Source organism: Montipora foliosa, chromosome 10, assembly GCF_036669935.1.
Source record: "Montipora foliosa isolate CH-2021 chromosome 10, ASM3666993v2, whole genome shotgun sequence".
Classification (NCBI taxonomy): domain Eukaryota; kingdom Metazoa; phylum Cnidaria; class Anthozoa; order Scleractinia; family Acroporidae; genus Montipora; species Montipora foliosa.
In genome coordinates this window covers 2,666,747-2,679,246 of record NC_090878.1, presented here as the reverse complement: position 1 = coordinate 2,679,246, position 12,500 = coordinate 2,666,747, and the positions used below count along the sequence as shown (strand labels likewise).

The 12,500-nt window shown below is 41.0% G+C and overlaps 1 protein-coding gene across 1 annotated transcript in view; it reads right to left on the bottom strand.

Annotated features, from left to right (window-relative positions):
- Positions 1-7,213: 7,213 nt before the first annotated feature.
- The window catches only part of LOC137974474 (uncharacterized), a 71,795-nt gene continuing 66,508 nt past the window's right edge, over positions 7,214-12,500 (bottom strand). The window contains exon 24 of the mRNA XM_068821491.1: positions 7,214-11,475. Coding sequence (XP_068677592.1) covers positions 9,900-11,475 — 1,576 coding nt within the window. The 3' untranslated portion in view covers positions 7,214-9,899. The remainder of the gene's footprint in view (positions 11,476-12,500) is intronic.

Genomic DNA, 12,500 nt, shown 5'->3' with positions numbered 1-12,500 from the left:
CGGTCCATCTCTGTTTCTTTAATTGTTTTTGTTGGTGTCACCAGCACATAACCTAGGTGTAGTGCGCTCAAGGCAATTGGTAGATCATTAAGAAACGGTCCAGATAAGAACGATAGCAACAACGGCAACGAACATGTTGGAATTCAATTGGTATGCAAAAAGGTGATAACTTTTCTATTGTCTGTACTTACTTCTGATTGGCTTAAACAGCAAACGGTTAACAAAACTTCATAAAGCAGTATTATATTCATCCTTACTTTCCAAGAGTGATTACTCTTCCATCTTTCATCTGGTCTCAGTTTAAATGAATTCCACAGAAATCGTATGTGGGGAACATGTAAAATTGTAAACGTTTCTTGGCTTTTGTTTTCAACTCTTGTGATTGGTCAAAATCCTTTAACACAAAAAAAACACCCTTTCAAAGTGGGCTGTAAATGAATTTTATTGCGTTAACTGCCTTCCTGTAGGTTTATGCATTCTCTGTGTAAAAATGATAACATTCCTATGTGGGGAAAGCCCCGTTGCCGCATAACAAAGGAAATTGCTATCCACCTTACACGGATCATTACTTAATACAAAATAAAACAGAAGTCGGCCAAGAATTGACCCTTGAGGGATTCCGCAGCTTATGTTCTTATTGTCAGAAAACTTACCCTTTACATGGCAACTTTGCATTCTATCCGTCTAGTAGAATTTTAACATGCTTAGCGTGTGTCCTTGGATGCCATACATCTTATTCCAGAATGGCCGCCATTTTAAATAACGCTTTTCAACAGCGTTGTAAAACGTAGTTAATGGAGTGTGACTCGTTAGAGCTATCCTCCACATGTCACGTTATTTCGTAAACATTACGCAACGCAAACGAGATATGAATGGATTCCTATATTCTAACAATTCGAGCTGAGTTCCTTTATCCTTGTCTTTAATAATGTCTGCTTACAATTATATCCTTAATCTGGATTGGCGAAATTCATGTCGCGTTGAGAACGTCAGAAGTTGTTTGTATTAGATGGTATGTTAGTCACCATTGGTTTAGTCCTAGACATTAGTCTCAGTATAAAAGGTCTAGTAAAGTCCAAAGTATCACTCTGTTAGCTCTATAGTTTACTGTAAGCAGTACCTTTATTGTTTACGAATTTTATTCCCACCCTCCCTCCCTTCGGAGGTTTTGTTAAGGTCAACTTTAATGAACTCTGGTTCACCTCTCGCTACACTCTTCGGTCAAGTCTCGAAGCGACTTCGCCAAGCTTCGGTGATTTTCACGCTATGCCATTTTACGGTTTACGCTCTCTATCTGCCTTTTTTCTTGTCCGATCCAACACGTGCCGGCGGACTCGGCTCGTAGTGCTGGGGAGATAAGGAGGCTTGAACTATTTTTACTGCCTACACTCTTCCATTATAGCACGATGCTGGCCGGAGGTTTAGCTCGTAGTGCCGTGGAGAGTTAGGCTTGTATATCATTATTTGGCTTTTACCGGCCTACAACTTGTCCGATCCGGCGCGGTTCGCCCGTGCGTCGGGGAGATAAGTTCAGGCTTTTAGTCACACTACGGAACTCGTCTGTCACGCCGATCGTGGAGCGATTTCGTGGGCCATTTTTATGAAGGGGGATGACTCTGGCAATTTTCCATTCGGATGAAACAGTTCGCGAGTTGAACAAGGTCAAAGATGCAGAAATTACTGGCGCTGCTATTTCAAGACCTTAACCTGAAATTTTATCGAGTCCAGTGGCTTTAGATACAATTCAAGAAGGAAGCAGTTTTACATCCGTAAGGTAGTCGCTAAAGAAAGATCCACTGCTGTCAATGGATTCCGCAAGCCTTGGGCCAACATTGGTAAAATATTTATTAAAATACTTAGCTACATCTTCAAGCAGGAGATGTAAAAGAGTAGCTGTTGTATCGTTTATAATTTTTCAATTTTTTGGTTTATCCCGCTGTCTTTCCATTTGAGTCACATAGCATTCGGTCTTTGCTTTGTGAAATGGAATGTTGACGGCAATTTTTGAAGATATGCAAAATTTCCAGCCACGCCCATTGTTTTTAACAGGTGCTATGTTCTTAAGTCGGTTTCCTCCAAACACTGTTCCCTTAATGTCTTTAAAACAGTTATGTGCTAAATCCACATCGGTTACCCTTCTTTTAAAAATGTCATCGTTGCCGTTGATTTTGAGATGGAGGGTAGTTAGTGACTTGATTATTTCTAAAAGACGAACAAGCTGGTCTCTCCGCATGTGCCCAAGAATGCCATCGTTGCTATTGATTGTGATATGAAGAGTAGTCAGTGACTTGATTTTTGCTAAACCATAACCAAGCGCGTGTTCCCAACTGCACCCACCAACGCCACCGTTGCTGTTGATTGTGATATGAAGAGTAGTCAGTGACTTGATTTCTGCTAAACCATAACCAAGCACGTGTTCCCAACCGTACCCATTAACGCCACCGTTGCTGTTGATTGTGAGATGAAGAGTAGTCAGTGACTTGATTTCTGCTAAATTATAACCAAGCTCGTGTGCCCACATCCACCCATGAACGCCATCGTTGCTGTTGATTGTGAGATGAAGAGTAGTCAGTGACTTGATTTCTGCTAAATCATAACCAAGCCCGTGTTCCCAACTGCACCCATCAACGCCACTGTTGCTGTTGATTGTGAGATGAAGAGTAGTCAGTGACTTGATTTTTGCTAACCTACCGATATTTGTATTATTTGATTAAAGTAAAGAGTAACCCCCCTGCGCTTATTGGAAATGGACTAAAGATGTTTTTAATGAGCCAACCCGAACCCGTTGATCGTGGAACTGATGGGAGTGATCTGTATCCATGGTTTCCACGTGACGTCATTATCACCATGCTGGAGAACGAAGACAAAAGATCTCTCATTAGCGCTTTTGTTCCTCCACCTGCATTTGAACGTTACATCATTGTATTGTATATGTATAGGACGTTTTCAACTAACCTCTAGAGATCTTTTGTTTCCGTTCACTAACACGGCGGCGATGACGTCACGTAAAAACCTCCTATAACAAATTAAACCACCAATAGTTTCCTCTGGAAGGACCTCCATTCTTAACTCTAACTTATTTGCGTCAAATTTTTAGGCCCCGGGCCAAACGACGAACTTCACATGAGACGAAGTAAATAGTCGGAATTAAGTTCATGATAAGTCCGACGTCGATTTGACTCAATTAAGTTCGAGGAACTGTGTTTGGATCGACCAAAACATTCTATGAGAGGCTTTCACGTAGCGTCAAAGCCGCCATGTTGGTGGACGAAAACAAAAGATTTGTCATTCGCTTGTTTTGTTCGTTCACCAGAAGTGGTACATTTCTCTTTTGTGTTTGGTGTCTCTTGAGGTTGGTTGAAAACGCCACAGACCTCAGACGGATGGGACGTGTGGACAAACGTCGGACTTGTCATGAGTCGAATTCAACTCCCAATTTAAAAATTTGAATGAAAACCTATATTTTTTGCTTTTGCATTTGGTTCGACGTTCCCGGAGCAGCTTCATAGCTTCACTCGAGGACATAAATTTTTTTTGGATATTTACGCGTCTCATGCTGTTCAAATCCTCAAAATGCAGTTTAAAGCCTCCACAATTACAAAATCATCCCTCAATCACTTTTTTACAACTTTTTTCAAGCCTTATTTCGGCGATGGCAAAGTAATTTCCGCACTGAAACGTTTTTGAAAGATGTTTCGTCGGATCAAAAACTATGCTTCACATGCGCCACAAGTCCTTGAAAAAACTAGACGCTCTATGAGCATAAACTGGGTTGCCTGTGGTACGTGTTACACAAAAACAGAAGGCACTGAGTTGGGCGTCATGTAGACCATTTGAGAGGTCACCCAGACATCGTGCCAGCTGTGGCCCTTTGGCTCACACGTTCCCACGTTGAATTATCTTGTAATGCCTTGTCCTGTTTAAAGTCTCCTACTTTTTTAAAGTGCTCCTGTGACCAAAAAATCAATTCATATTTTTCTTTGGATTTCAAAACTATGTTAACAAAACACTAAGTGACCCACGTTTTGAGCCATGATTTCAAAAAGACACCTCTTTATTTTAACTGTAATTTTCCTATTTAATGGTCCGCCATTACTAACATTATGTTCTTGAGAGAGCTGGATCGAGGAGAAAGTGACGTCAAAGGCTCACTAGTTTAAGAATGCAATACGTGTGTACGCCGCAGAATTAATATGCAGCACGGGGGCTTTGGGCTTTCAGACTTTTAAACTCACGCTTTGCATATATAATAAGCTGCGTTCACACGCTGAAATTTTAAGCAAGTGAGCCTCTGACGTCACTTTTCCCTGGATCCAACCGTCTGAGGTCCAATCGGTCAGTTTTGAACGTGAGTAATGGCGGACCGTGAAATCCAAAACTTACACTCAAAGTAAACGGCCTTTGGATAAAAATCAAAGCTCAAAATTTTGCCAGTCAGTGTTAAGCAAACACACTTTCAAAATCTGAAGGAAAAGAGGAAGTGGTTTTTTTGATCACAGGGGCACTTTAAGCTTTGGTAATAAATTCTGTTCAAAGACAACAACACTAGCCTGCAAGCAAGCTCTTCTGTTGAAAATGGCGCGGTCGAAATGTAGGGGCTTGGTTACTCTTTTCAAAAGAAACTAGTAACCAATCCCCTATATTTCAACCGCGCGCCATTTCAACGGAAGAGCCTGCTTACAGGCTCTAACGAAACACAACCTTGAGTAAAACTCACTCATTTCTTCTTTAAGTTAAGGCAAGAGTGAATTAGATAAGAGTGTTGATCTATCACTTTGCGATCTTGCCCAAGCACATCTTGAATGGGTGGGCTTTGAATTATATTTCCCCCCTCAAAAAAAAATCGAAAAATTAAATATTAAAAGCGCTAAAACCGCTTTTCTTTGTTTCCCGCCATAATCTACGCGCGAAAAATGATTGAAGTATCATGTCAATCACATGTGAAAGGGTTCGGTGTCAATGTGCCATTTCCGAGTTGCTGTTTGTCTCGGTTTCGAAGTGAGTCTTGGTGCTCAACTATTGTAAGGGAAATGAGTTTGATTTGCATAATACCCAACTCATTTCCATTTGAATGGTTGTGCACCAGGATTCGCTTTGAAACTGAGGCATGCAGCAACTCGGAAATGGGCTATTGACAAATGAGTGAATCTGTCACTGACTGGTGGGAACCCCTTTTGCGCGAGCATCAAAGCCGTGTTACATTTTCACAACTTGATCATGAAATAGGCTCAAAAGACTGTGCGAATCAAGAAACGAATGACCGTCCTGGCCTTCCGACTTGCAGCTACCTCAGAACCACGTGACTTCCGTTGTAACGGCATTGCATGATGTCACATGTGACTACAACTCCCCCTTTCAAACATTTGCTTCAAGTCTGCATTTCCCCCTAGTCTGCAGTCTGCATTTTACCCCAGATCTGCAGTCTGCGATTTACATCGACCGGAATATTACACAACATGATGAACGGCCGAAAAATCTCACAAAAACCTTTTCCAGCGTAAAATTTATTGAAACAAACAATATAATTTTTATTAGGAGTCGTCCACACGTATCCGTTTTCATTTGAAAACGCAACTTTTTTCTCCGTTTTCGAAAAAATTTGCGTCCACACGTAGCCACGAAAACAGCGTTTTCAAAAAGTTCCACTCTGGAGAGCGTTTTTGAAAAGTTCCGTTTTCAGTGATCGTTTTCATCGGATACGTGTGGACGGAAGCCGTATCCGTAAAGAAAAAGTTGCGTTTTCAAATGAAAACGAATACGTGTGGACTGGGCCTTAGAGGCAATAAAAACAAGAAACACAATCCGCGTCACTACCGTCACAAACCATATGCAATTAAATAAATTTCTCACAGTTCAGAATCAAACCCTTTACTGAAAAACCTTTTCCGTGAACACTGTAGCAAAAAATAGACAACAAGCTTCTTTTCAAATAATTATTCACTGTCACATTTCCGCTTATTTTTTTTATCTGAAATCTGTGCAGAGTTGAGTACAAGTAGTACTATGGGCGCATATGACTCGGTTTTGACGGTTGGAAATTGAGCGTTTTGATTGGTGGATTAAAAAAAAGTTAATGAAATTCATCGGCTTCTGATTGGCTAATGGATTTATGCATAAATCCATGGTTAATGATGCACGTGATTTCAATGAGATGCACCAGCTTGTAATTGGTGGAAAGGGTAGTGTTCACGAGCACGAGATGGCAGTCCAAAAAACAAGACAAAAATAGATTTTTTAAAAAAGGAATTCAAAACGGTTTAACGCGAAGAAAAGACAAACGACAACTATTCGCCCTTGTCACACGGCGGCCATATTGTCCCGGGAGACCAAAAAAGCTTTGTTTTACCACGCCAAGCCTTGCAGTGGAAACCATGGGGGCGAGGCTTGGCTTGGTAAAACAAAGCTTTTTTGGTCTCCCGGGACAATATGGCCGCCGTGTGACAAGGGCGAATTAGTTAACGAGAACGTAGGAGGCGGCCTGATGCCAAGCTTCATCCCTTACCGAAGAAACTATTTACATGAACAAAAAGAGTAAAACAACTATACAAGTATTTATACGATCCCCTATGGTGGGTTGGACTTGGCGGGAGGCCATTAGCAGAGTGGTTATCAGAGGGTCGTAGGTGAGGGCCGGACGGACGGTGGCCAAACAGTGATACCATGGACGAGGGATATTGGCTTGGAGGGAGCCCAGCTGCCTCTCTACAAGACGATGTCGTTGATGTCTTACCGTGGTGCAGCCTCGCCTAGAACAGGGGTTCGGCATTGAGGACACTTCCATTATTGTCGACGGTCGTCTGTGGCGTAGCCGAACTGCGTTGTCAGGAATTGGCACAGGCAGCGAAAAACATTTTGGGAGATTTTTGCTACGTTCAATTTTTCTATTGTGCTTTTGGCTGCACAAGTAAACCACAACCACAGCTATGCAAACCCTCGACGCATATAGGCCTGGCCAAACGCTCGCAACATTGGGCACAACATGTTGCGTACGTTTGGCTACCCTGTTGCGATATGTTGCGTGCGTTTGGCTAGTCCATTCAACACATGTCGCAACATCATGCAACAATGTTGCGTTGAAATGTTGCGAGCGTTTGGCTAGGCCTTAAATGTCTCGAATTCTCCCAACTTCCCCGAGTGTTTGGATGAGGCTATGTAAACACGGAAAAGGCCTCTATTGCTTTTATAAAATATTTCTCAGCAATAATTCGACAAATGAAGGAATATGTTTTTTTTTTTACTTCTTGATTGAAACAGATTTTCTTGATACACGCTCATATTTCCTACCAGCCAATCAAAACGCGCGTCTGACAACACATAACCAATCAAAATTCGTGTGATGTCACAACTGTGTCTACATACTCTAATCTGAACACAGCTATTGACCAATGAGTGCGCGCGTACCATCAAAATTATTTTATAATTTTCTATATTTCTTATGAAATTACGCGACTACAAAAAAGATACTTACAAATACATTAAATTAAAAATCAATTGACCTAAATGTAAAACAATATGTATCTAAGAATACACAGAACAACTTTAGGCATTGAGTACTACATCCAAAAATGTTAAGGCCGGTATACACGGTGTGATTAGTCGGCCGGTTTTGTCGGGCCGATGGATCGTATCGTGTAAATTGTGTAAAACGAGTAAGTTTTTCCTCACAAGATCTTTTCGGTGTCCTTTTAGTAACCGCCATTTCGAATGCTTTAATTTTTTTAGTATTTACAGCATTACCCACTATTATACCCTTTGATTCACACGGCGGTTTCTCTCGGAGTGTTGGTCTGACTTCAAACTGTTGCACTGCAACAGATTTATTGAATGGGACCGATTTTCATTTCCGTGGATTGGTCGATCATCGGCTGTCAAAATATACGCTAGGTTTGCGCTCCGACGCCGTTGGGACGACAAATAGTACCGTGTAAACAGGCCATTACCGTGACCAGTTGTAAAATTGCTTAAGGCTTAAGTGCTAGTAGGAGAGTGTGATTCCCGAAAAACTTTCTTTAGTCTGTTAGGGGCTAGATCATTAAGGATTTATTAAGGATTTTAAACATCCTTCTAGCCTTAATTTTGACACTACGGTCAGCTAGAGTACTCCAACCAAGGGAGCACAGGGCCATTTCTGACTGGCCAGCCGGGTTCATTGTCTCGGTAAGCAGTTACTCTGCAGCGCACCAGTGTTGAAGTTTTTGAAAACGATGGGCTGCACCACTACCAAGAGAATCCCATACTTCGCAACAGTAAGGTTGCGGATATCTTTTTAGCAATTCCATCTACTTGTTTTCCCCTCGTAAGAAACTCATCGATCTGTAAACCGAATGCCTTACAGTCCCCAACTCTATTGACAGTATCCTCGGCAATCACAATAATTGTGGTTCCGTTAGAAAATTTCGCGTCTTTTGTCTGGAGCCAGTTAAAACATACTTCGTTTTTTCTATATATTTAGGCTTAATTTGTTTGCAGAAAGCCACTTTCTAACATTTCTAAGGTCATTGTTAAGGTCCATCTCTGTTTCTTTAATTGTTTATGTTTTATCACCTGCAAATAATCTAGGAGTAGTTCGCTCAAGGCAATTAATATTGGTAGATCATTAATATAAAATAAAACTGAAGTCGGCCAAGAATTGACCCTTGAGGGATTCTGCAGCTTATGTTCTTATTGTCAGAAACTTACCGTTTACATGGCAACTTTGCATTCTATCCGTCAAGTAGAATTTTAACATGCTTAGCGTGTGTCCTTTGAATGCCAAACATCTTATTCCAGAATGTCCGACATTTTAAAAGCATATTTAACCTTAAACTAGGGAATAGCGCTAATTTGCAAGCAAACAAAAGAATACTAAAATGGTGGCCATTTTGGAATAAGGTGTATAAGCACCAAGTTTCTCTCACAAAAAAAAAATTCATGGTTTACAGTATCAAATGTATATTAACCAAATTATAAAAGCCTCGATCCATATTAATAAACCCATTCATTTGTGCAATCCAGCAGAGCTGAAGAGGTAGAAAGCCAATTTGATGACCGGACAATAAATTCTCCTCGTTCAAGTATATGTCAACTGGTCGTACAAACCCTTTCATATATCTTACTTATAATTAGCTATTTCGTTTCTTGGGCCATTTTTATGAAGGGGAATGACTCTGGCAATTTTCCATTCCGATGGGACAGTTTGCAAGGTGAACGAGGTCAAAGATGCAGAAGTTACTGGCGCTGCTATTTCAAGACCCTAACCTGAAATTTTTTTCGAGTCCAGTGGCTTTAGATACAGTTAAAGAATGAAGCAGTTTTACATCCGTAAGGTAGTCGCTAAAGTAAGATCCATTGCTTTCAATGGATTCCGCAAGCCTTGGGCCTACATTGGTAAAATATTTATTAAAATACTTAGCTACATCCTCAGGAGATGTAAAAGAGTGGTTGTTGTATCGATTATAATTTTTCAAATTTTTGGTTTATCCCGCTGTCTTTCCATTTGAGTCGCATAGCATTCGGTCTTTGCTTTGTGAAATGGAATGATGACAGCAATTTTAGCAGATTTGCAAAATTTCCAGTCACGCCCATTGTTTTTAACAGGTGCTATGCGCTCAAGTCGGTTTCCCCCAAACATTTTGCCCTTAATTTCTTTAATTATTCACGGAACGGTAGACCGATTTCGAACTCTCTTTGATTTGGAGCGTGATTATCAAAAGCTTCACGAAATAACTTCTTCCAATGTACCCACAATGCATCCACGGTTTGCTCGATCTTAATTTGTTGGCTTGAGCTCTTGGCACAAAAGTACGATATAGTGTTTAAATAAAAGGAGAAAACCACCAACGCCACTGACAAAGTAAATACTTTCATGACAGACCGACGTATCTGAGACACGACTTATGGCCATGGAAACCCTGGGTTCTTTAAAACTCTAAACGTTTGTAATAGGACATTCCGGATAAATCATGCATGGGCTTTGGTTGTGGTAATGATGTGTACTTGATTGGATGCAATGCATTTTTTGGCGTTTTTTGGTATCCAGATAGATTTATCCAAGAGCCATCAAAATTACTCGGATAGGGTGGCATTAGTTCGTCAAGCGAGGAACTGCGATTGTTGGCTTTTAAACAGACTTCAGTCAGCGACTTGCTTTCTGCTAAGCCATAACGCAGACGGTGTGAAAATACCCGTTTAAAACAGCCATGTGCTAAATCCACATCGGTTACCCTTCCTTTAAAAATGTCATCGTTGCCGTTGATTTTGAGATGGAGGGTAGTTAGTGACTTGATTTGTGCTAAACTGGAACCAAGCGCTTCTGCCCACCTGCACCCATCAATGCCATCGTTGCTGTTGATTGTGAGATGAAGAGTAGTCAATGACTTGATTTTTGCTAAACCATAACCAAGCTTTTCTGCCCACCTCCACCCATGAATGCCATCGTTGCTGTTGATTGTGAGATGAAGAGTAGTCAGTGACTTGATTTTTGCTAAACCATAACCAAGCTTTTCTGCCCACCTGCGCCCATGAATGCCATAGTTGCTGTTGATTGTGAGATGAAGAGTAGTCAGTGACTTGACTTTTGCTAAACCATAACCAAGCTTTTCTGCCCACCTGCACCCATCAATGCCATCGTAGCTGTTGATTGTGAGATGAAGAGTAGTCAGTGACTTGATTTCTGCTAAACCATAACCAAGCTTTTCTGCCCACCTGCACCCATGAATGCCATACTTGCTGTTGATTGTGAGATGAAGAGTGGTCAGTGACTTGACTTTTGCTAAACCATAACCAAGCTCGTGTGCCCACCTCCATTCATCAATGCTATCGTTGCTGTTGATTGTGAGATGAAGAGTAGTCAGTGACTTGATTTCTGCTAAACTAGAATAAAGATAGGTTTCCCATGTGCGTTCAAGAATGCCATCGTTGCTGTTGATTGTGAGATGGAGAGTAGTTAGTGACTTGACTTTTGCTAAACCATAACCAAGCTTTTCTGCCCACCTGCACCCATCAATGCCATCGTTGCTGTTGATTGTGAGATGAAGAGTAGTCAGTGACTTGATTTCTGCTAAACCATAACCAAGCACTTCAGTCCACATGCACCCATCAATGCCATCGTTGCTGTTGATTGTGAGATGAAGAGTAGTCAGTGACTTGACTTTTGCTAAACCATAACCAAGCTCGTGTGCCCACCTGCACCCACCAATGCCATCGTTGCTGTTGGTTGTGAGATGAAGAGTAGTCAGTGACTTGATTTTTGCTAAACCATAACCAAGCTCGTGTGCCCACCTCCATCCATCAATGCCATCGTTGCTGTTGATTGTGAGATGAAGAGTAGTCAGTGACTTGATTTCTGCTAAACTAGAATAAAGATAGGTTTCCCATGTGCGTTCAAGAATGCCACCGTTGTTGTTGATTGTGAAATGGAGAGTAGTTAGCGACTTGACTTTTGCTAAAGCAATACCAAGCTCGGGTCCACATGTGTCCTCAAGAATGCCATCGTTGCTGTTGATTGTGAGATGGAGAGTAGTTAGTGACTTGATTTGTGCTAAACTAGAACCAAGATAGGTTTCCCATGTGGTAATTGATAATCGAGTCGCTTGGCAACGAACGGGCGAAAGGACTCTTGAGTCATCAGGGTGCTAGGAAGAATTCAGGTTCTTCTAACTCAATGGGTATAAACGCATCCGATCAGTGTTGGTAGTAGGTTTGGTTCTTGCCTAGGACTCTGATCTTTACGTTATCCTTTCGCCTGTTGCCAAGCTACTACAGCTTATCATACAGCATATATTTGGAGAGAAAAGGTTGTTGTATATTGTAAGTTTCGAAATAAATAATAGCCGACATTTGATCCTTGCAAATGTAATGAAAATGATACTGTATTGTTGTTGTCGTTGTCGTTTCCAGAAAACGGCTTTTTAGTTTAGTAGGATGTTTATATGAAGTACGGGATATATGAAAGTCATACCTTTGAACTGCAGAGAGAATGTCAGGTCTTGAAATTATAATTATAGTTATAAGCGCGACTTTGGGAGCAGCAAACTCAAAGTGGCTGTGTCACAGCAGTGCAGATGATTTTGTGTAGTTATAATTACTGATCGTCATCTAAACCCAATGTTTTCACCTGAATTATATCACCGAATGCGAGAGGGAAATAATGCAAATAAAATTTCTCAGAAAAACGGGGGTGGCCTTTTTTGGTATAAGGGAAATTATCAGGGGTGAAATTTTTTCAACTTTTTATTACTTTTTAGATAAAACAAATAGGTTTAGACAGATACTCTACCCGCAAATAGCCGAGCTAGTCTTGGCGAGTAGTGCCGGGACGCCGAATGCGGGTCCACATAAGCTTTTAAGGTTGCCTTTTCCGACCCGCCTTAACAAATAAATTTATGTATTTATGTATGTATGACAACACCAAACAACAAACTACATTGCGTAAAAATGAGAAGCAATAACAACTTCAGATAACAAAATTTAGGTTTGGAACAAAATAACATACTGGATTAGGATTAGGATACAAAATTACA